At 49.7% G+C, this 23,243-nt stretch overlaps 1 protein-coding gene across 1 annotated transcript; it reads right to left on the bottom strand.

Annotated features, from left to right (window-relative positions):
- Positions 1-1,122: 1,122 nt before the first annotated feature.
- EIF4A1 (eukaryotic translation initiation factor 4A1) lies at positions 1,123-23,039 on the bottom strand. Its single transcript, XM_062512150.1, has 10 exons — positions 23,017-23,039; positions 22,414-22,462; positions 21,960-22,092; positions 19,449-19,588; positions 18,140-18,308; positions 14,683-14,792; positions 11,382-11,525; positions 4,327-4,464; positions 3,651-3,740; positions 1,123-1,673 (listed from the first exon to the last, which is right to left on the bottom strand). Exons 1-10 carry the CDS (start codon positions 23,037-23,039, stop codon positions 1,209-1,211), a joined length of 1,461 nt encoding a protein of 486 aa, XP_062368134.1. The 3' UTR covers positions 1,123-1,208.
- Between the last annotated feature and the right edge of the window lie 204 nt (positions 23,040-23,243).

Raw genomic sequence — 23,243 nt, 5'->3', positions numbered from 1 at the left:
GGGGAAATAATTCAGATTTTGAAGGGGGAATTTGGGGTTTATTGGGAACAAAATTTCATTTTTTTTCAAGGTGGGATTTGGGGTTTGAATTGGGGGAAATTCAGATTTTTAAAGGGGGAATTGGGGTTTGAATTGGGGAAAAATTGGGGTTTTGAAAGGGAATATTTGGGGTTTGAAATGGGAAATAATTCAGATTTTGAAGGGGGAATTGGGGAAAAATTGGGTTTTTTTAAAGGGGGAATTTGGGTTTGAAACGGGGAAAAATTGGGGTTTTTTAAAAGGGGGATTGGGGTTAATTGGGGAAAAATTTCGTTTTTTTAAAAGGGGGATTGGGGTTTAAACGGGAAAAAAAATCATTTTTTAAAATGGGGAACTGGGGTTTAATGGGGAAAAAAATTCAGATTTTAGAGGAGGAATTGGGGTTGGAAATGGGGAAATAATTCAGATTTTAAAGGGGAATTTGGGGTTTGAATTGGGAAAAATTGGGGTTTTGAAAGGGAATATTTGGGGTTTGAAATGGGAAATAATTCAGATTTTGAAGGGGGAATTTGGGGTTTATTGGGAACAAAATTTCATTTTTTTTCAAGGTGGGATTTGGGGTTTGAATTGGGGGAAATTCAGATTTTTAAAGGGGGAATTGGGGTTTGAATTGGGGAAAAAATTGGGATTTTTTTAAAGGGGGAATTTGGGGTTTATTGGGGAATAAAATTCAGATTTTAAAGGGACGATTTGGGGTTGGAAATGGGAAAAATTGGGATTTTTTAAAATGGGGAATTGGGGTTTAATGGGGAAAAAAATTAAAGGGGGTATTGGGTTTTGAACTGGGGAAATAATTGGGGTTTTAAAGGGAATATTTGGGGTTTGAAATGGGGAAATAATTCAGATTTTGAAGGGGGAATTGGGGAAAAATTGGGTTTTTTTAAAGGGGGAATTTGGGTTTGAAACGGGGAAAAATTGGAGTTTTTAAAGGGAATATTTGGGGTTTGAAATGGGGAAATAATTCAGATTTTAAAGGGGGAATTGGGGGAAAAATTGGGTTTTTTTAAAGGGGGAATTTGGGTTTGAAACGGGGAAAAATTGGGGTTTTTAAAGGGAATATTTGGGGTTTGAAATGGGGAAATAATTCAGATTTTAAAGGGGGAATTGGGGAAAAATTGGGTTTTTTTAAAGGGGGAATTTGGGTTTGAATTGGGGAAAAATTGGAGTTTTTAAAGGGAATATTTGGGGTTTGAAATGGGGAAATAATTGGGGGTTTTAGACGGGGGATTTGTTGTTTTTTTTTTAAAGGGGAATTTGGGTTTGAAACGGGGAAAAATTTCATTTTTTTTTTTAAAAAAAAAGAGGAACTGGGGTTGGAATTGTGGGGGGGGGGGAAACAACAACAAAAAAACAACAACAAAAAAATTCCTTTTCTGCCCCTCCCCCACCCTTTGAAATCCAATTTTTTTTTTTTCCCCCTGAAAAAAATGCCAAAAATTCCAATTTTTTTTCCCCAGAACCGGCAAATTTTGGGGTTTTTTTTCTTTTTTTTTTTTTTTGGCCCTTCCCCCCCTTCCCCTCCCTTCCCCTCCCCCTCTCCCCTCCCCCACCCACCGGTGGATGTAATTCTCGCGGTTGGTCGGGAGGTCGTAGTTGATCACCAGGGAAACCTGCTGGACATCGATGCCCCGAGCCTGGGATGGGTTTGGGGAGAAAAAATAAAAAGTGGGAAAAAGGGGAAAAAAAATGGGGGGGGGAGGGGGAGAAATGGGGGGGGGGGGAAAAATGGGGGGGGAAATGGGGGGAAAAAAGGGAAAAAATGGGGGAAAAAAAGGGAAAATGGGGGAAAAAAAGGGAAAAAATGGGGGAAAAGGAAAAATGGGGGAAATGGGGAAAAAGGGGGGAGAAATTGGGGAAAAAAGGGGGGAAAGGGGGGAGAAATTGGGAAAAAAATGGGGGAAAGAATGGGGGAAAGGGGGAGAAAATGGGGAAAAATGGGGAAAAATTGGGGAAAAAATGGGGGAAAGGGGGAAAATGGGGGAAAAAAGGAAAAATGGGGGGAAAAGGAAAATGGGGGAAAATGGGGGGAAAATGGGGGGAAAATGGGGGAAATAGGGGAAAAATGGGGAAAGTTGGGGGAAAAATGGGGGAAAGGGGGGAAAATGGGGGGAAAATGGGGGAAAGAATGGGGGAAAAGGGGAAAAAAGGGAAAATGGGGGGAAAAAGTGAAATATGGGGGGAAAGGGAAAAATGGGGGAAAAATGGGGGGAAAACGGGGGGAAAGGGGGGGAAAAAGTGGGGGAAAATGGGGGAAAGGATGGGGGGAAAAGGGGGGAGAAAATGGGGGAAAAAAGAGGGGAAAAAAGGGAAAATGGGGGAAATTGAAAAATGGGGGGAAAAACGGGAAAAATGGGGAAAAATTGAAAAATGGGGGAGAATTGGGGGAAAAATGGAGGAAAAAAGGAAAAATGGGGGAAAGAATGGGGGGGAAAGGGGGGAGAAAATGGGGGGAAAATGGGGGGGAAATGGGGGAAATTTGGGGGGAAATGGGGGGAAAATGGAGGAAAAAATGGAAAAATAGTGGGAAAAAACGGAGGGAATGGGGAAAAAATGGGGAAAAGGGGGGAAAAGGGAGGAAAAAGGGAAAAAAGGGGAAAAAATGGGGGAAAAGGGGGAGAAAATGGGGGAGAAATGGGGGGAAAAATGGGGGGAAAAGGGAAATGGGGGAACAAAGGTGAAAAATGGGGTAAAAAAAGGGAAAAATGGGGGGAAAAAAGGGAAAAAGGGGGGAAAATGGGAAAAAACGGGGGGGGAAGGAGGGGAATTGGAGGAAAAAAGGGAAAAATGGGGGGAAAAAACGGGGGGGAAGTGGAGGAAAAAAGGGAAAAACGGGGAAAGAAAATGGGAAAATGGGGAAAAGTGATGAAAAATGGGGAAAATAGGGGGAAATGGGGGAAAAATGGGGGAAAATGGGGGGAAAAATGCGGGGAAAAGGGGGGAAATATTGGGGGGAAATGGGGAAAAAATGGGGAAAATGGGAAAACCGGAGAAAACAAAGTAAAGTGAGGAAAAACAGGGAAAAAAATAGGGAAAAGTGAGAGAAAATGGGGAAAAAATGGGGAAAAATGGGGAAAAAATGGGGGAAAAATGGGGAAAAAATGGGGAAAAATGGGGAAAAAATGGGGAAAAAATGGGGAAAAAATGGGGAAAAATGGGTGGAAATTGGGGGAAAATGGGAGAAAAACAGGGAGAAAAATTGGGAAAATTGTGGGGGAAAATGGGGGAAAATGGGGGAAAACAAGGAAGAAATGGGGGGAAATGGGGGAAATCAGGAAAAAAGAGGGGAAATGGGGGGAAAAAGGGAAAACGTTGAAAAATGAGACAAACGGGAAAATTTTGTGGATATTTGTGGTTTATAAAAAAAGGGGGGGGGGAGAAAAACTCAGGAGATTTGGGAGGAAAATTGGGGGGGGAGGGAAGAAAAGCAAAAAAAATTCTTGAGTTTGGGAAGGACTTGGCATGGGGGGGGGGGGAGGGGAATGGCCAAAATTGGGGTAAAATCGGTTAAAAAAAAAAAAAAAAAAAAAAGGCAGCTGCAATTCTGAGGGGATTGGTTTTTTTTGGGGGGAGGGGAGGGGATTTCGGGGGGGAGGGGGAGGGGCAGCACTGACCAGCAGGTCCGTGGTGATCAGGACCCGGCTGGATCCCGAGCGGAATTCCCTCATGATGACGTCACGCTCCTTCTGGTCCATGTCCCCGTGCTGGGGGGAGGGGCGGAGGGGGCGGGGTCACTCATCGCCCCTCCCCCCCCACCCCAACTTTCAGCCCCCTCCCCTCCCCCCCCCTCCTCCGACCTTGAAAATTCTTTCCCCTCACCCCAAAAAATTTTCGTGTTTTGGAGCCTCAGGATTGCCCAAAATTTGGGATTTTGTTACTCTGATCCCTGAGTGACCCCTCACCCCTGAGTGACCCCTGAGTGACCCCTGAGTGACCCTCGAGTGACCCGAGTGACCCCTGACCCTGAGTAACCCCTGAGTGACCCTGACCCCTGAGTGACCCCCGAGTGACCTTGACCCCTGAGTGACCCCTGGGTTACCCTGAGTAACCCTGAGTGACCCCTGACCGACCCCTGAGTGACCCCTGACCCCTGAGTGACCCCTGACCCCTGAGTGACCCCCGAGTGACCACTGACCATTGCAGACATGGTGAAATCCCTGGCGTGCATTTTCTCCGTCAGCCAGTCCCTGATTGACCCCTGACCCCTGAGTGACCCCTGACCCCTGAGTGACCCCTGACCCCTGAGTGACCCCCGAGTGACCCCTGAGTGACCCCCGAGTGACCACTGACCATTGCAGACACGGTGAAATCCCTGGCGTGCATTTTCTCCGTCAGCCAGTCCACCTTGCGCCGGGTGTTGATGAAGATCACGGCCTGGGTGATGGTCAGCGTCTCGTAGAGGTCACACAGAGTGTCCAGCTTCCACTCCTGGCCAGGGGAGTGACCCTGAGTGACCCTGAGTGACACTGAGTGACCCTGAGTGACCCCTGAGTGACCCTGAGTGACCCCTGAGTGACACTGAGTGACCCTGAGTGACCCCTGAGTGACGACTGAGTGACCCCTGAGTGACACTGAGTGACCCTGAGTGACCTCTGAGTGACCCTGAGTGACCCTGAGTGACCCTGAGTGACCTCTGAGTGACCCTGAGTGACACTGAGTGACCCTGAGTGACCCTGAGTGACCCTGAGTGACCCCTGAGTGACCTCTGAGTGACCCTGAGTAACCTGAGTGACCCCTGAGTGACACTGAGTGACCCTGAGTGACCCTGAGTGACCACTGAGTGACCCTGAGTGACCCTGAGTGACCTCTGAGTGACCCTGAGTGACCTCTGAGTGACCCCTGAGTGACCCCTGAGTGACCATGAGTGACCCTGAGTGACACTAAGTGACTCTGAGTGACCTCTGAGTGACCCTGAGTGACCTCTGAGTGACACTGAGTGACACTGAGTGACCCTGAGTGACCCCTGAGTGACCCTGAGTGACCCTGCGTGACACTGAGTGACACTAAGTGACTCTGAGTGACCTCTGAGTGACCCTGAGTGACCCCTGAGTGACCTGAGTGACACTGAGTGACCCTGAGTGACCCCTGAGTGACACTGAGTGACCCTGAGTGACCCTGAGTGACCCCTGAGTGACCTCTGAGTGACCCTGAGTGACACTGAGTGACCCCTGAGTGACCTGAGTGACACTGAGTGACCCTGAGTGACCCCTGAGTGACCCTGAGTGACCCCTGAGTGACCCCTGAGTGACCTCTGAGTGACCTCTGAGTGACCCTGAGTGACACTGAGTGACCCCTGAGTGACCCCTGAGTGACCCCTGAGTGACCCCTGAGTGACCCTGAGTGACCCCTGAGTGACACTGAGTGACCCGAGTGACCCCTGAGTGACCCTGAGAGACCCTGAGTGACCCCTGAGTGACCCTGAGTGACCTCTGAGTGACCCTGAGTGACACTGAGTGACCCTGAGTGACCCCTGAGTGACCCTGAGTGACCCTGAGTGACCTCTGAGTGACCCTGAGTGACCCCTGAGTGACACTGAGTGACCCCTGAGTGACACTGAGTGACCCCTGAGTGACCCCTGAGTGACCCCTGAGTGACGACTGAGTGACCCCTGAGTGACCCCTGAGTGACCCTGAGTGACCCCTGAGTGACACTGAGTGACACTGAGTGACCCCTGAGTGACCCTGAGTGACCCCTGAGTGACCCCTGAGTGACTCTGAGTGACCCTGAGTGACCTCTGAGTGACCCTGAGTGACCCCTGAGTGACACTGAGTGACACTGAGTGACACTGAGTGACCCCTGAGTGACCTCTGAGTGACCCTGAGTGACCCTGAGTGACCCCGGAGTGACCCTGAGTGACCCTGAGTGACCCTGAGTGACACTGAGTGACCTGAGTGACACTGAGTGACACTGAGTGACCCTGAGTGACACTGAGTGACCCCTGAGTGACCCCTGAGTGACACTGAGTGACCCTGAGTGACCCCTGAGTGACCCTGAGTGACCCTGAGTGACCCTGAGTGACACTGAGTGACCTGAGTGACCCTGAGTGACCCTGAGTGACACTGAGAGACCCCTGAGTGACACTGAGTGACCCCTGAGTGACGCTGAGTGACCCCTGAGTGACCCCTGAGCGACCTCTGAGTGACACTGAGTGACCCTGAGTGACCCCTGAGTGACCCCTGAGTGACACTGAGTGACCCTGAGTGACCCCTGAGTGACCCTGAGTGACCCTGAGTGACCTCTGAGTGACCCTGAGTGACCCTGAGTGACCCCTGAGTGACACTGAGTGACCCCTGAGTGACCCCTGAGTGACCCTGAGTGACTCTGAGTGACACTGAGGGACCTCTGAGTGACACTGAGTGACCTCTGAGTGACCCTGAGTGACCCTGAGTGACCTCTGAGTGACCCTGAGTGACCCCTGAGTGACACTGAGTGACACTGAGTGACACTGAGTGACCCCTGAGTGACCTCTGAGTGACCCTGAGTGACCCTGAGTGACCCCGGAGTGACCCTGAGTGACCCTGAGTGACCCTGAGTGACACTGAGTGACCTGAGTGACACTGAGTGACACTGAGTGACACTGAGTGACCCTGAGTGACACTGAGTGACCCCTGAGTGACCCCTGAGTGACACTGAGTGACCCTGAGTGACCCCTGAGTGACCCTGAGTGACCCTGAGTGACCTCTGAGTGACCCTGAGTGACTCTGAGTGACCCTGAGTGACCTCTGAGTGACCCTGAGTGACCCCTGAGTGACACTGAGTGACACTGAGTGACCCTGAGTGACCCCTGAGTGACCCCTGAGTGACACTGAGTGACCCTGAGTGACCCCTGAGTGACCCTGAGTGACCCTGAGTGACCCTGAGTGACACTGAGTGACCTGAGTGACCCTGAGTGACACTGAGTGACCCTGAGTGACCCCTGAGTGACCCTGAGTGACCCCTGAGTGACCCTGTGTGACACTGAGAGACCCCTGAGTGACACTGAGTGACCCCTGAGTGACCCCTGAGTGACCCTGAGTGACCCCTGAGTGACCCCTGAGCGACCCTGAGTGACACTGAGTGACCCTGAGTGACCCCTGAGTGACCCCTGAGTGACCCTGAGTGACCCCTGAGTGACCCCGAGTGACCTCTGAGTGACCCTGAGTGACCTCTGAGTGACCCTGAGTGACCTCTGAGTGACCCTGAGTGACACTGAGTGACCCTGAGAGACCCTGAGTGACCTCTGAGTGACCCTGAGAGACCCTGAGTGACCTCTGAGTGACCCTGAGTGACACTGAGTGACCCTGAGTGACCCCTGAGTGACCCCTGAGTGACCCCTGAGTGACCCTGAGTGACCCCTGAGTGACCTCTGAGTGACCCTGAGTAACCTGAGTGACCCCTGAGTGACACTGAGTGACCCTGAGTGACCCTGAGTGACCACTGAGTGACCCTGAGTGACCCTGAGTGACACTGAGTCACCTCTGACCCTGAGTGACCCCTGAGTGACCTCTGAGTGACACTGAGTGACCCTGAGTGACCTGAGTGACCCTGAGTGACCCCTGAGTGACCCTGAGTGACACTGAGTGACCCCTGAGTGACACTGAGTGACCTCCGAGTGACCCTGAGTGACCCCTGAGTGACCCCGAGTGACCCCTGAGTGACCTCTGAGTGACCCTGAGTGACCCTGAGTGACCCCTGAGTGACCCTGAGTGACCTCTGAGTGACCCTGAGTGACACTGAGTGACCCCTGAGTGACACTGAGTGACACTGAGTGACCCTGAGTGACCCCTGAGTGACCCTGAGTGACCCTGAGTGACCCTGAGTGACACTGAGTGACCCTGAGTGACCTCTGAGTGACCCTGAGTGACCCTGAGTGACCCTGAGTGACCCCTGAGTGACCCTGAGTGACCCTGAGTGACCTCTGAGTGACCCTGAGTGACACTGAGTGACCCTGAGAGACCCTGAGTGACCTCTGAGTGACCCTGAGAGACCCTGAGTGACCTGAGTGACCCTGAGTGACACTGAGTGACCCTGAGTGACCCCTGAGTGACCCCTGAGTGACCCCTGAGTGACCCTGAGTGACCCCTGAGTGACCTCTGAGTGACCCTGAGTAACCTGAGTGACCCCTGAGTGACACTGAGTGACCCTGAGTGACCCTGAGTGACCACTGAGTGACCCTGAGTGACCCTGAGTGACACTGAGTCACCTCTGACCCTGAGTGACCCCTGAGTGACCTCTGAGTGACACTGAGTGACCCTGAGTGACCTGAGTGACCCTGAGTGACCCCTGAGTGACCCTGAGTGACACTGAGTGACCCCTGAGTGACACTGAGTGACCTCCGAGTGACCCTGAGTGACCCCTGAGTGACCCCGAGTGACCCCTGAGTGACCTCTGAGTGACCCTGAGTGACCCTGAGTGACCCCTGAGTGACCCTGAGTGACCTCTGAGTGACCCTGAGTGACACTGAGTGACCCCTGAGTGACACTGAGTGACACTGAGTGACCCTGAGTGACCCCTGAGTGACCCCGAGTGACCCCTGAGTGACCTCTGAGTGACCCTGAGTGACCCTGAGTGACCCCTGAGTGACCCTGAGTGACCTCTGAGTGACCCTGAGTGACCCCGAGTGACACTGAGTGACCCCTGAGTGACACTGAGTGACACTGAGTGACCCCTGAGTGACACTGAGTGACACTGAGTGACCCTGAGTGACCCTGAGTGACCTCTGAGTGACCCTGAGTGACCCTGAGTAACCTGAGTGACCCCTGAGTGACACTGAGTGACCCTGAGTGACCCCTGAGTGACCCTGAGTGACCCCTGAGTGACACTGAGTGACACTGAGTGACCTCTGAGTGACCCTGAGTGACACTGAGTGACCCTGAGTGACCCCTGAGCGACCCTGAGTGACCCCTGAGTGACCCTGAGTGACCCTGAGTGACACTGAGTGACCCTGAGTGACCCTGAGTGACACTGAGTGACACTGAGTGACCCTGAGTGACCCTGAGTGACCCTGAGTGAACTCTGAGTGACCCGAGTGACCACAAGAAGAAAACTGACCCAAATTTACCCAAAATTCCCCAAACTGACCCAAAACTTCCCCAAACTGACCCAAATTTACCCAAAATTCCCCAAACTGACCCAAAACTTCCCCAAACTGACCCAAATTTACCCAAAATTCCCCAAACTGACCCAAATTTACCCAAAATTTCCCCCAGATTTTCCAAAATTCCCGGCCCCTCCCCCCCCGGGCGCTGTCCCCCCCGCTCAGGGGCCGTTCCCACGGGTGGGGGAGGGGCGGCCCATGGTCCGGGGGGGTCACTCTGGCATGGGGTCACTGCGGGGGGGCCACGGGGCCACCCCACAAATCCTGAGGCCATGCGGGGGGAAGGGGGACCCAAAATTACCCAAAACGTCCCAAAATCGACCCCAAATTCACCTGAAATTGCCCCAAAATTCACCCGAAATACCGACCCAAAATTACCCAAAATCGACCCCAAATTCACCTGAAATTGCCCCAAAATTCCTCCGAAATACCGACCCAAAATTACCCAAAATCGACCCCAAATTCACCTGAAATTGCCCCAAAATTCCCCCGAAATACCGACCCAAAATTACCCAAAATCGACCCCAAATTCATCTGAAATTGCCCCAAAATTCCCCCGAAATACCGACCCAAAATTACCTAAAATCGACCCCAAATTCATCTGAAATTGCCCCAAAATTCACCCGAAATACCAACCCAAAATTACCCAAAATCGACCCCAAATACACCTGAAATTGCCCCAAAATTCCCCCGAAATACCGACCCAAAATTACCCAAAATCGACCCCAAATTCATCTGAAATTGCCCCAAAATTCCCCCGAAATACCGACCCAAAATTACCCAAAATCGACCCCAAATACACCTGAAATTGCCCCAAAATTCCCCCAAAATACCGACCCAAAATTACCCAAAATCGACCCCAAATTCATCTGAAATTGCCCCAAAATTCACCCGAAATACCGACCCAAAATTACCCAAAATCGACCCCAAATTCACCTGAAATTGCCCCAAAATTCCCCCGAAATACCGACCCAAAATTACCCAAAATCGACCCCAAATACACCTGAAATTGCCCCAAAATTCCTCCGAAATACCGACCCAAAATTACCCAAAATCGACCCCAAATTCACCCCAAAGATGGACCCAAAATTACAAAAAATGCCCCAAAATCCCCCCAGACCCATCCAAAACCCCCCAAAAAAAACCCACCCAAAAATCCATCCAAACCCTCCTAAAACCCCCCCAGACCCCCCCAAATCCATCCAAACCCAAAAAAATTTCCCCAAACCCCCCCAAAAATCCACCCAAACCCCCCCAGACCCCCCAAATCCACCTAAAACCCCCCCCAGACCCCCCAAATCCCCCTAAAAACCCCCCCAGACCCACCCAAAAATCCCCCCAGACCCCCCTAGACCCACTCAAAAATCCACCCAAATCCATCCAAACCCCAAAAAATCCCCCCCAAATCACCCCAAATCCCAAATCCATCCAAACCCCAAAAAATCCCCCCCAAATCACCCCAAATCCCAAATCCATCCAAACCCCAAAAAATCCCCCCCAAATCACCCCAAATCCATCCAGACCCCCCAAATCCCCCCAAATCCCAAATCCATCCAGACCCCCCAAATCCCCCCAAATCCCAAATCCATCCAGACCCCCCAAATCCCCCCAAATCCATCCAATCCCCCCAAATCCCCCCAAATCCCCCAAATCCATCCAAACCCCAAAAAATCCCCCCCAAATCACCCCAAATCCCAAATCCATCCAGACCCCCCAAATCCATCCAAACCCCTCCAAACCCCCCCAAAAATCCCCCCAAATCCATCCAAACCCCCCAAATCCCGCCAAACCCCCCCAAAAATCCCCCCAAATATCCCCCCAAATCACCCCAAACCCCTCCAAACCCCCCCAAAAATCCCCCTAAACCCCCCAAACCCACCCAAAAATCCCCCCAAATCACCCCAAACCCCCCTCAAATCACCCCAAACCCCCCCAAATCCATCCAAACCCTCCCCAAAATCCCCCCAAATCACCCCAACCCCCCCCAAATCCATCCAACCCCCCCCCAAATCACCCCAACCCCCCCCAAAATCCCCCCAAATCACCCCAAACCCCCCCAAATCCATCCAAACCCCCCCCAAACCCACCCAAAAATCCTCCCCGGACCCCCTCCCCCCCCCCAAAATCCACTCAAACCCACTTGAAATTCCACCCAAATCCCCCCAACCCCACTTAAAAATCCCCCCAAAACCCACCCAAATCCCCCAGACCCACCCAAATCCCCTCCCAAACCCCCTCGAACCCCCCCAAAATGCCCCCAAATTCCCACCTCCCTCTCGACGTTGATGTAGAACTGCCGGATCCCCTCCAGGGTCAGCTCCTCCTTCTTGACCAGGATCCGAATCGGGTCCCTCATGAACTTTTTGGTCACCTCCAGCACGTCCAGGGGCATGGTGGCCGAAAGCAGCACCACCTGCGGGGGCAGGTACCCCAAAAATGGGGTCAGGACCCCCGAAAATGGGGAAGGGAAGCCCAAAAATGGAGAAGGGACCCCAGGAAATGGGGAAGGGAACCCCAAAAAAACGGGGGTCAGAACCCCCAAAAACGGGGTCAGGACATCTGAAAATGGGGAAGGGAAGCCCAAAAATGGGGTCAGGACCCCCGAAAATGGGGAAGGGAAGCCCAAAAATGGGATCGGGACGCCCAAAAATGGAGGAGGGACCCCAGGAAATGGGGAAGGGAACCCCAAAAATGGGGAAGAGAATCCCAAAAATGGGGAAGGGAACCCCAAAAATGGGATCAGGACATCCAAAAATGTGGAAGGGACCCCAGGAAATGGGGAAGGGACCCCAGAAAATGGGGAAGAGAACCCCAAAAATGGGATCAGGACATCCAAAAATGGGGAAGGGACCCCAGAAAATGGGGAAGGGAACCCCAAAAAACAGGGATCACAACGCCCAAAAACGGGGTCAGGACACCTGAAAATGGGGAAGGGACCCCCAAAAATGGGGAAGAAAATCCCAAAAATGGGGAAGGGACCCCCTGAAAATGGGGAAGGGAACCCCAAAAATGGGGAAGGGAAGCCCAAAAATGGGGAAAGGAACCCAAAAAATGGGATCGGGACCCCCCGAAATGGGATTGGGATCCCTGAAAGTGGGGAAGGGAACCCAAAAAATGGGGAAAGGAACCTCAAAAATGGGATTGGGACCCCAAAAATGGGATCAGGAACCCCAAAATAATGGGATTGGGAACCCCAAAAATCCATCAGGGAATGGAAAAATCCTGGAAATGGAATAGAAACCCAAAAAATGGGGAAAGGAACCCAAAAAACCAAATCTCAGAATACCCCTGAAAATCCCAACGTTCCCAAAAATCCTCCCAAATTCCACCCCCCCCCAAAAAAAAAAAAAAAAAAAAAATCCCCTGAAAAATCCCAAAAAATTGATGAAAAATCCCCCAAAATCCCCAAAAGAAACTCAGAAAAATGCCTAAAAAAACCCTCCCAAAATTCCCAGAAAATCCAAAAAAATTCCCCAAAAATTCCCCAAAAATTCCCCAAAAATTCCCCAAAAATTCCCCAAAACTAAAAAAAACTTTAAAAATCTGCAAACCCCCCCCCAAAAAATCACTGAAAAATCCCCCAAAATTCCCAAAAAAATCCCCCAAAAAACCCCAAAAATCCCAAAAAAATTCCCAAAAATTCCCCCAAAAAATCCCAAAAAAATCCCCAAAAAAATCCCAAAAAAACCCCAAAATCCCAAAACAATTCCCAAAAATTCGCCCCCAAAATCCTGAAAAAATACACAAAAATCTCAAAAAAACCCCACAAAATTGATGAAAAATCCCCAAGAATTCCCCAAAAAATCCTAAAAAACCCCCCAAAAAATCCCCAAAAATCCCAAAAAAATTCCCAAAAATTCCCCCAAAAAATCCCTAAAAAATACCCAAAAATCTCAAAAAAAACCAAAAAAATCCCAAAAAATTGACAAAAAATCCCAAAAAAAACCCCAAAAAACTCCCCAAAAAATCCCCAAAAATCCCCAAAAAAATTCCCCCAAAAATCTCCTAAAAATTCCCAAAAATTACTCAAAAAATCTCTAAAAATCCCCAAAAAAATCGAAGAAAAATCCCAAAAAAAGCCCAAAAATTCAAAAAAAATCCCAAAAAAACCCCAAAAAATCCCCAAAAATCCCAAATAAATTCCCAAAAATTCCCCAAAAAAAATCCCTAAAAAAATCCCCAAAAATCAACGAAAAACCTTTAAAAAAATCCCCAAAATTGACAAAAAAATCCCAAAAAAACCCCCAAAAATTCAAAAAAAATCCCAAAAAAATCCCAAAAAATCCCCAAAAATCCCAAATAAATTCCCAAAAATTCCCCAAAAAAATCCCAAAAAAATCCCCAAAAATTGACGAAAAACCTTTAAAAAAATCCCCAAAATTGACAAAAAAATCCCAAAAAAAACCCAAAAATTCAAAAAAAATCCCAAAAAAACCCCAAAAAATCCCCAAAAATCCCAAATAAATTCCCAAAAATTCCCCAAAAAAAATCCCAAAAAAATCCCCAAAAATCGACGAAAAACCTTTAAAAAAATCCCCAAAATTGACAAAAAAATCCCAAAAAAACCCCCAAAAATTCAAAAAAAATCCCAAAAAAACCCCAAAAAATCCCCAAAAATCCCAAATAAATTCCCAAAAATTCCCCAAAAAAAATCCCAAAAAAAATCCCCAAAAATCGACGAAAAACCTTTAAAAAAATCCCCAAAATTGACAAAAAATCCCAAAAAAACCCCAAAAATTCAAAAAAAATCCCAAAAAAACCCCAAAAAATCCCCAAAAATCCCAAATAAATTCCCAAAAATTCCCCCAAAAAGTCCCGAAAAAAATCCCCAAAAATCGACGAAAAACCTTTAAAAAAATCCCCAAAATTGACAAAAAAATCCCAAAAAAACCCCAAAAAATCCCCAAAAATCCCAAATAAATTCCCAAAAATTCCCCAAAAAAAATCCCAAAAAAATCCCCAAAAATCGACGAAAAACCTTTAAAAAAATCCCCAAAATTGACAAAAAAATCCCAAAAAAACCCTAAAAATTCAAAAAAAAAATCCCAAAAAACCCCCAAAAAATCCCCAAAAATCCCAAATAAATTCCCAAAAATTCCCCAAAAAAATCCCGAAAAAATCCCCAAAAAATCGACGAAAAACCTTTAAAAAAATCCCCAAAATTGACAAAAAAACCCCAAAAAAACCCTAAAAATTCAAAAAAAAATCCCAAAAAAACCCCAAAAAATCCCCAAAAATCCCAAATAAATTCCCAAAAACTCCCTAAAAAATTCCCAAAAAATCCCCCAAAATCCCAAAAAAAACCCCAATAATTCCCCCCAAAAAATCCCCAAAAATTCCCCCTAAAAAACTCCCCAAAATCCCCCAAAAAATCCCCCCCCAAATCCCCCTTACCCACCACGGCCGCCAGGGGGCGCTACGCGCACGCCGCCATTTTGAAATTTTCCATTCGGGTAAATTCAATTTTTTGGGGTCATTTTTTGGGTCTTTTTTTTTTGTTTTTTTTTTCTCCCCAAAAAAAATTTTTTGGGTGGGGGTCGGAATTTTGGGGTGATTTGGGTTCCCCCCACCTGCGTGTTCCCGCTCAGCTTCTGGAAAATGTCGTAGATTTGGTCCTTGAAGCCCCTGCTGAGCATCTCGTCGGCCTCATCCAGGACGAACATTTTGATGAATTTTGGGGCTAAAAAAGAGAAGTTGGAGAAAATCCCAAAAAGTCAAGAAAACTGCAAAAAAAAAAAATAAAAAAATGGGGAAATTTGGGGGGGTTGGGGGATTTTTTGGGGGTTTTTTGAGTAATTTTTGGGAATTTTTAGGAGATTTTTTTGAGGATTTTTGGGGGATTTTTTAAGTAGGTTTTGGGAATTTTTAGATTTTTGGGGATTTTTGGGGATATTTGGGATTTTTTTGGGATTTTGGGGGATTTTTGGGGACTTTTTGGGGGGGTTTTGGGGATTTTTGGGGGGTTTTTGGGGATTTTTTGAGTAATTTTTGGAAATTTTTAGATTTTTTTGAGGATTTTTGGGGGTTTTTTGAGTAATTTTCGGGAATTTTTAGGAGATTTTTGGGGATTTTTTTGGGATTTTTGGGGGATTTTTGGGGGGGTTTTGGGGATTTTTTTGGGATTTTTGGGGATTTTTTTAGGGATTTTTAGGGGATTTTTGGGTGATTTTTAGGGATTTTTTTGGATTTTTTGGGGGATTTTTGGGGATTTTTTGAGTAAATTTTGGGAATTTTTAGGAGATTTTTTTGAGGATTTTTGGGGATTTTTGGGGGATTTTTTGGGATTTTTTGGGATTTTTTTTTTTGATTTTTTGGGGGGTTTTTGGGGATTTTTTGAGTAATTTCTGGGAATTTTTAGGAGATTTTTTTGGGGATTTTTTGGGATTTTTTGAGTAATTTCTGGGAATTTCGAGGAGATTTTTTGGGGGGATTTTTGGGGTTATTTTGGGATTTTTTGGGGTCCCCCCTCAGCTCTGGCACTGATCAGCCCCCGGGGGATTTTGGGGTCGGGGCCGGGCAGGACGCGGGGCCGGGACCCCCCCCCGGGGTCAGGTGACACGCAGCTCATCACAGGGGAAATTCCCAAAAATTCCCAAAAATCCCCAAAAAATCCCAGAAAATCCCCAAATCCCCAAAAATCCCCAAAAATCCTAAAATCCCCAAAAATCCCAAAATATCCCAAAATCCCCAAAAATCCCAAATTCCCCAAAATCCCAAATTCCCCAAATCCTCAAAAATCCCCAAAATCCCCAAAATCCCCAAAATCCCCAAAAATCCCAAATTCCCCAAAATCCCCAAAAATCCCCAAAAATCCCCAAAAATCCCCAAATCCCCAAAAATCCCCAAATTCCCCAAAAATCCCAAAATCCCCAAAATCCCCAAAAATCCCCAAAAACCCTAAAATCCCCAAAAATCCCCAAAAATCCTAAAGTCCCCAAAAATCCCCAAATTCCCCAAAAATCACCAAAAATCCCCCAAAAATCACCAAAAATCCTCAAATTCCCCAAAATTCCCCAAAAATCCCAAAATCCCCAAAATTCCCCAAAAATCCCCAAAAACCCTAAAATCCCCAAAATCCCCAAAAATCCCCAAAATCCCCAAAAATCCCAAATTCCCCAAAATCCCCAAAAATCCCCAAAAATCCCCAAATCCTCAAAAATCCCCAAATTCCCCAAAAATCCCAAAATCCCCAAAATCCCCAAAATTCCCCAAAAATCCCCAAAAACCCTAAAATCCCCAAAAATCCCCAAAAATCCCCAAATTCCCCAAAAATCCCAAAATCCCCAAAAATCACCAAAAAATCCCAAAAATCCCCCAAAAATCACCAAAAATGCTAAAATCCCCAAAAATCCTCAAATCCCCCAAAATCCCCAAAAATCCCCAAAAATCCCCAAAAATCCCAAATTCCCCAAAAATCCCCAAAATCCCCAAAATCCCCGGGAGGTTTCACCTCAAAAATCCCCCAATTTTTCCTGGGTTTTTTTTCCCCCCTTTTTTTTTTGGTGTTTTTTTTCCCCTCAACATTTGGGGTTTTTTTTGGTGTTTTCCCCAATTTTTTGGGATTCAGATTTTAGGGATTTGTTGGAAGACCCCAAATTTGGAGTTTTTTTAGTGTAAAAATCCCCAATTTTTTGGTTTTTTTTTTTTTTTCCTTTTTTTTTGCGTTTTTTTTTTTTCCCCCCCCTCCCCAATTTTCGGTGCCTTTTTCTTGTTTTTCCCACTTTTTGGAATTCAGATTTCAGGGATTTGGTGAAAAAACCCAAAACTGGAATTTTCACTCGGAAAATCCCCAAAATTTCGTGGTTTTGTTTTCCTGCTTTTTTTCCTTATTTTCCCAAATTTTTGGGGGATTTTTTTCAGGGTTTTTTTTTTTTTTTGCGTTTTTTTCTCATTTTTCAAAGGTCCCTGACCCCGTTTTTGGGGTCAATTCTCCCATTTTTGGGGTCAATTCTCCCATTTTTGGGGCGAATTCTCCCATTTTTGGGGTCATTTCTCCCGTTTTTGGGGTCACTCACAGAAATCCCTGCTCCTGACCCCATTTTGGGTCATTTTATCCCATTTTTAACCCATTCCCAACTGGATTTTCACCGGGTTTTTTCCATTCTTGGCCTCCCCGGGGGGGTTTTCGGGGTCCCCGTTCCCGTTTTTGGGGTCAATTCTCCCATTTTTGGGGTCATTTCTCCCGTTTTTGGGGTCACTCACAGAAATCCCTGCTCCTGACCCCATTTTGGGTCATTTTATCCCATTTTTAACCCATTCCCAACTGGATTTTCACCGGGTTTTTTCCATTCTTGGCCTCCCCGGGGGGGTTTTCGGGGTCCCCGATCCCGTTTTTGGGGTGAATTCTCCCGTTTTTGGGGTCAATTCTCCCATTTTTGGGGTCAATTCTCCCATTTTTGGGGCGAATTCTCCCGTTTTTGGGGTCGCTCACACAAATCCCTGTGCCTGACCCTCTTTTGGGTCGTTTTATCCCATTTTTATCCCATTTTTAACCCATTTTTAACCCATTTTTATCCCATTCCCAACTGGATTTTCACCGGGTTTTATCCATTCTTGGCCTCCCCGGGGGGGTTTTCGGGGTCCCCGACCCCGTTTTTGGGGTGAATTCTCCCATTTTTGGGGTCATTTCCCCCGTTTTTGGGGTCAATTCTCCCATTTTTGGGGTCACTCACACAAATCCCTGCTCCTGACCCCATTTTGGGTCATTTTATCCCATTTTTAACCCATTCCCAACTGGATTTTCACCGGGTTTTTTCCACTCTTGCCCTCCCCGGGGGGGTTTTCGGGGTCCCCGACCCCGTTTTTGGGGTGAATTCTCCCATTTTGGGGGTGAATTCTCCCGTTTTTGGGGTGAATTCTCCCTTTTTTGGGGTCAATTCTCCCATTTTTGGGGTCAATTCTCCCGTTTTTGGGGTGAATTCTCCCGTTTTTCGGGTGAATTCTCCCGTTTTTGGGGTCAATTCTCCCGTTTTTGGGGTGAATTCTCCCGTTTTTGGGGTCATTTCCGCCGTTTTTGGGGTCACTCACACAGGTAGCGCCGGTTGAGCATGTCGAAGACGCGCCCGGGCGTCCCCACCACCACGTGAGGGGCCTCGAGCTGCAGCTTCTGCACCTCGGCCCGGACGTTGGTGCCGCCGATGCAGGCGTGGCACGAGGCCCCCATGTAGTCCCCGAGGGCCATCACCACCTTCTGGATCTGGGATGTCATCGGTGACGTCATCAGTGACGTCATCGTATTGAAAAAAGCCCCAGAATCGCCGCTCGGATCCCACCGAATCCCAGTAAAAAAGAAATCCCCCGAAAAAATCCCATTAAGATTCCAATTCTCGAGCCCCCCCCCCCCCCCCGCCATCACTATCTTCTGGATCTGTGACGTCATCTGTTACAGCATCAGTGACGTCACCATAGCGGAAAAGCCTCAGAAATCCCCACTTTTACCCCACTAACTTCACCAAAATCCCATTAAAATCCCGTTAAAATTCCCGGTTTTTACACCCAAGACTTGGACCCCGAGGGCAGTCACCACCTTCTGGATCTGTGGCATCATCAGTGACGTCATCACCCCCCCCAAAAAAAAGCCCCGAAATCCCCACTCAAACAGCAGTAAAAACACCACAATCCCAATTGAAAAAAAAATATTAAATTTTTCCCAAATTCCCACTTTTTGCACCCAAATCCCTGATCCCTGAACGCCATCGCCACCTCCTGGATCTGTGACGTCATCGGTGACGTCATCTTGCCAAAACCCCCCAAAGTTTAATTCAAAACTCCCTCCCAAATTTTTCTGTTCCCGGTCCCATTTCCCACCCTGGCAGCGATGACGTCATCGATGATGTCACAGGTGTCCCCCAGGTATGAACCAGTTCGGGCACTGGTCCGGACTGGGATGAACTGGGAGCTGTTGCTCTGCCCCCGCCGGATTTGGGATCGGGGCCACGGGGGGGACCCCGCCCTGCCCAGGCGGCCGGGGACTGGTCTGAACTGGTTTATACTGGTCTGAACTGGTTCATAGTGGTATGAGCTGGTTTATACCGGTCTGAACTGATTTATACTGGTCTGAGCTGATTTATACTGGTTTGAACTGGTTTAACTCCTCCAAACCATTTTATACCGGTTTAAACTGGTAAAAACCTCTCCAAACCAAATTGCACCAGTTTAAACTGGTTCACACCGGTTTAAACTGCTTTATGCTGGTTTGAAACCGGTTTAAACCAGTTCAACCTTTCCAAACCTGTTCATACTGGTTTAAACTGGTTTAGCTCCTACAAACTGATTTATACTGGCTTATGCTGGTTCATACCAGTTTTTACTGGTTTTTACTGGTTTATACTGGTACCTGCTGTGCCAGCTCGCGGGTCGGGGCCAGCACGAGCGCCTGGGTGGCTTTGAGCTCCAGCTCCACCTGCTGCAGGATGGAAATGGCGAAGGTGGCGGTTTTACCTGTGCCGGACTGCGCCTGCGCGATGACGTCATAACCTGTACAGGTGAGAGAGCACAGGTGTGTCACAGGTGTGTGTGTGTGTGTGACGTCACAGGTTTTACCAGTGCCGGACTGCGCCTGCGCGATGACGTCATAACCTGTACAGGTGAGAGAGCACAGGTGTGTCACAGGTGTGTGTGTGTGTGACGTCACAGGTTTTACCAGTGCCGGACTGCGCCTGCACGATGACGTCATAACCTGTACAGGTGAGAGAGCACAGGTGTGTCACAGGTGTGTATGTGTGTGACGTCACAGGTTTTACCTGTGCCGGACTGCGCCTGCGCGATGACGTCATAACCTGTACAGGTGAGAGAGCACAGGTGTGTCACAGGTGTGTGTGTGTGTGTGAGACGTCACAGGTTTTACCAGTGCCGGACTGCGCCTGCGCGATGACGTCATAACCTGTACAGGTGAGAGAGCACAGGTGTGTCACAGGTGTGTGTGTGTGTGACGTCACAGGTTTTACCTGTGCCGGACTGCGCCTGCGCGATGACGTCATAACCTGTACAGGTGAGAGAGCACAGGTGTGTCACAGGTGTGTATGTGTGTGACGTCACAGGTTTTACCTGTGCCGGACTGCGCCTGCGCGATGACGTCATAACCTGTACAGGTGAGAGAGCACAGGTGTGTCACAGGTGTGTATGACATCACAGGTTTTACCTGTGCCAGACTGCGCCTGCGCGATGACGTCATAACCTGTACAGGTGAGAGAGCACAGGTGTGTCACAGGTGTGTATGTGTGTGACGTCACAGGTTTTACCTGTGCCGGACTGCGCCTGCGCGATGACGTCATAACCTGTACAGGTGAGAGAGCACAGGTGTGTCACAGGTGTGTGTGTGTGTGACGTCACAGGTTTTACCTGTGCCGGACTGCGCCTGCGCGATGACGTCATAACCTGTACAGGTGAGAGAGCACAGGTGTGTCACAGGTGTGTATGTGTGTGACGTCACAGGTTTTACCTGTGCCGGACTGCGCCTGCGCGATGACGTCATAACCTGTACAGGTGAGAGAGCACAGGTATGTCACAGGTGTGTATGTGTGTGACATCACAGGTTTTACCTGTGCCGGACTGCGCCTGCACGATGACGTCATAACCTATACAGGTGAGAGAGCACAGGTGTGTCACAGGTGTGTATGTGTGTGACATCACAGGTTTTACCTGTGCCGGACTGCGCCTGCGCGATGACGTCATAACCTGTACAGGTGAGAGAGCACAGGTGTGTCACAGATGTGTGTGTGTGTGTGACGTCACAGGTTTTACCTGTGCCGGACTGCGCCTGCGCGATGACGTCATAACCTGTACAGGTGAGAGAGCACAGGTGTGTCACAGATGTGTATGTGTGTGACATCACAGGTTTTACCTGTGCCAGACTGCGCCTGCACGATGACGTCATAACCTGTACAGGTGAGAGAGCACAGGTGTGTCACAGGTGTGTATGTGTGTGACGTCACAGGTTTTACCTGTGCCGGACTGCGCCTGCACGATGACGTCATAACCTGTACAGGTGAGAGAGCACAGGTGTGTCACAGGTGTGTATGTGTGTGTGACGTCACATGTTTTACCTGTGCCGGACTGCGCCTGCGCAATGACGTCATAACCTGTACAGGTGAGAGAGCACAGGTGTGTCACAGGTGTGTGTGTGTGTGATGTCACAGGTTTTACCTGTGCCAGACTGCGCCTGCGCGATGACGTCATAACCTGTACAGGTGAGAGAGCACAGGTGTGTCACAGGTGTGTATGACATCACAGGTTTTACCTGTGCCAGACTGCGCCTGCGCGATGACGTCATAACCTATACAGGTGAGAGAGCACAGGTGTGTCACAGGTGTGTATGTGTGTGACATCACAGGTTTTACCTGTGCCGGACTGCGCCTGCGCGATGATGTCATAGCCTGTACAGGTGAGAGAGCACAGGTGTGTCACAGGTGTGTGTGTGTGTGTGACGTCACAGGTTTTACCTGTGCCGGACTGCGCCTGCGCGATGACGTCATAACCTATACAGGTGAGAGAGCACAGGTGTGTGATGTCTTAGGGGTGTGTGTGTGTGTGACGTCACAGGTTTTACCTGGTCGATGACATCATAGCCTATAACAGATAAATAGAGGCTGGGCTGGAAGCACTGGGGCTGTACAAGTCTGTACCAGGTTATACTGGTCTGTACTGGTCTATACTGGTCTGTACTGGTCTCACCTTTGACGCAGGGCAGGATGGCTCTCTGCTGGAGGGCCGAGGGTTTCTCGAAGCCCTACACCGTACTGGGTTATACTGGTTTATACTGGTTCGTACGTGTTTGTAGCACCGTGCACAGGTCTGTGCAGGTCCGTGCTGGCCCATACTGGTCCATACTGGTTTATACTGGTCTCACCTTTGATGCAGGGCAGGATGGCTCTCTGCTGGATGGCCGAGGGTTTCTCGAAGCCGTAGGCGTAGATCCCGCGCAGCAGCGCCTCCGACAGGTTCATCTCGTCAAAGCTGTCCACCACCTCGTGCCAGTTACTCTGCACCAGTACGCACCAGTACGCACCAGTAAGGGTCGGAACAAACAGCACACGAAGCGCTGAACCGGTTTGGACCAGTACAGGTCGATACCAGTAAGGAGGAGTGGCTGGCTCGGTTTGGTTCTGTCCCCTCCCAGTTCACCCCAGTTTGGTTTGGACCCCTACCAGACATTTCCAGTTCAACTGAAACCCCTCCCAGTCCCTCCCAGTTTAACTCTGACGCATCCCAGTCGCTCCCAGTTTGACTCCGACCCCTCCCAGTTTTACTTCAACCCATCCCAGTCCCTCCCAGCTCGACTCCGACCCATCCCAGTCCCTGACCTCGATGACCCCGTCCGGCTCCATCCCCTCCGGGCCGCTCTCGCGGGATCTGCCGGGGAACGGGAGTAGACACCATGACGTCATCACAGCCGAGCAGTGACGTCGCCGCCGCCACGCCGCGACGGTCCCGCGCCTTTTCCCCCGTCAACCAACGTGACCGGAAGCGGTTCCGACCCCTCCCCCGTCCGACCACGCGGCGCCACCGGAAGTCTCAGCGCCGATATCCGGTTTTCCCCCGAACCACCCAATCCGGGCCCACGCCGCGCGTGACGTCACCGCGCAAGCCGGGACAATGGAGGCGCGCGCGCGGCGCCGACCACGTGGGCGGGGGGGGGGGGAAAGAAGGGACGGAACCGGGAGCGGAAAGAAACCGGGAAAAACGGCGGAAAATCGGGAAACAGCCGCACAAAAACGCGCCGGGAACCGCGGGGAAAGCTGAGGGGAAGGAAATTGAGGCACGCGACGGAAAAACGCGCGCGATTTCCCTCAGAAAAGCGCGGTGGGACGGGGAGATCGCGGCCCTCCCCCCACCCCGAGGGGGTCGCTCTGTCCTCCCCAGGCCCCGCGCGGCCCCGCCGCCCCCTCCCCCCGCCGCTATCGCACCGACTGTCGTGACTCGCCGACATCTTGGGCTCAGCTCGGGGCCCCCCCCCGCCCGGAGCCGCCTTAAGAAGCTCCCAGGCCTCGCCCTCCCAGCGCCGCGATTGGTCCGCTCCCGCAAGCCACGCCCTCGTCGCTCTCCGACTGGCTGAGCTCCCCAAGCCGCGCCCTCTCTCGATGCTGATTGGTTGATTCCCCAAAGCCGCGCCTCCCATTCACCCGAGAGCTGA

The sequence above is a fragment of the Cinclus cinclus genome, chromosome 34 (assembly GCF_963662255.1).
Source record: "Cinclus cinclus chromosome 34, bCinCin1.1, whole genome shotgun sequence".
NCBI classification, from domain to species: domain Eukaryota; kingdom Metazoa; phylum Chordata; class Aves; order Passeriformes; family Cinclidae; genus Cinclus; species Cinclus cinclus.
The sequence above is the reverse complement of the archived record's forward strand: the minus strand, read 5'-3'. Positions and strand labels throughout refer to the sequence as shown.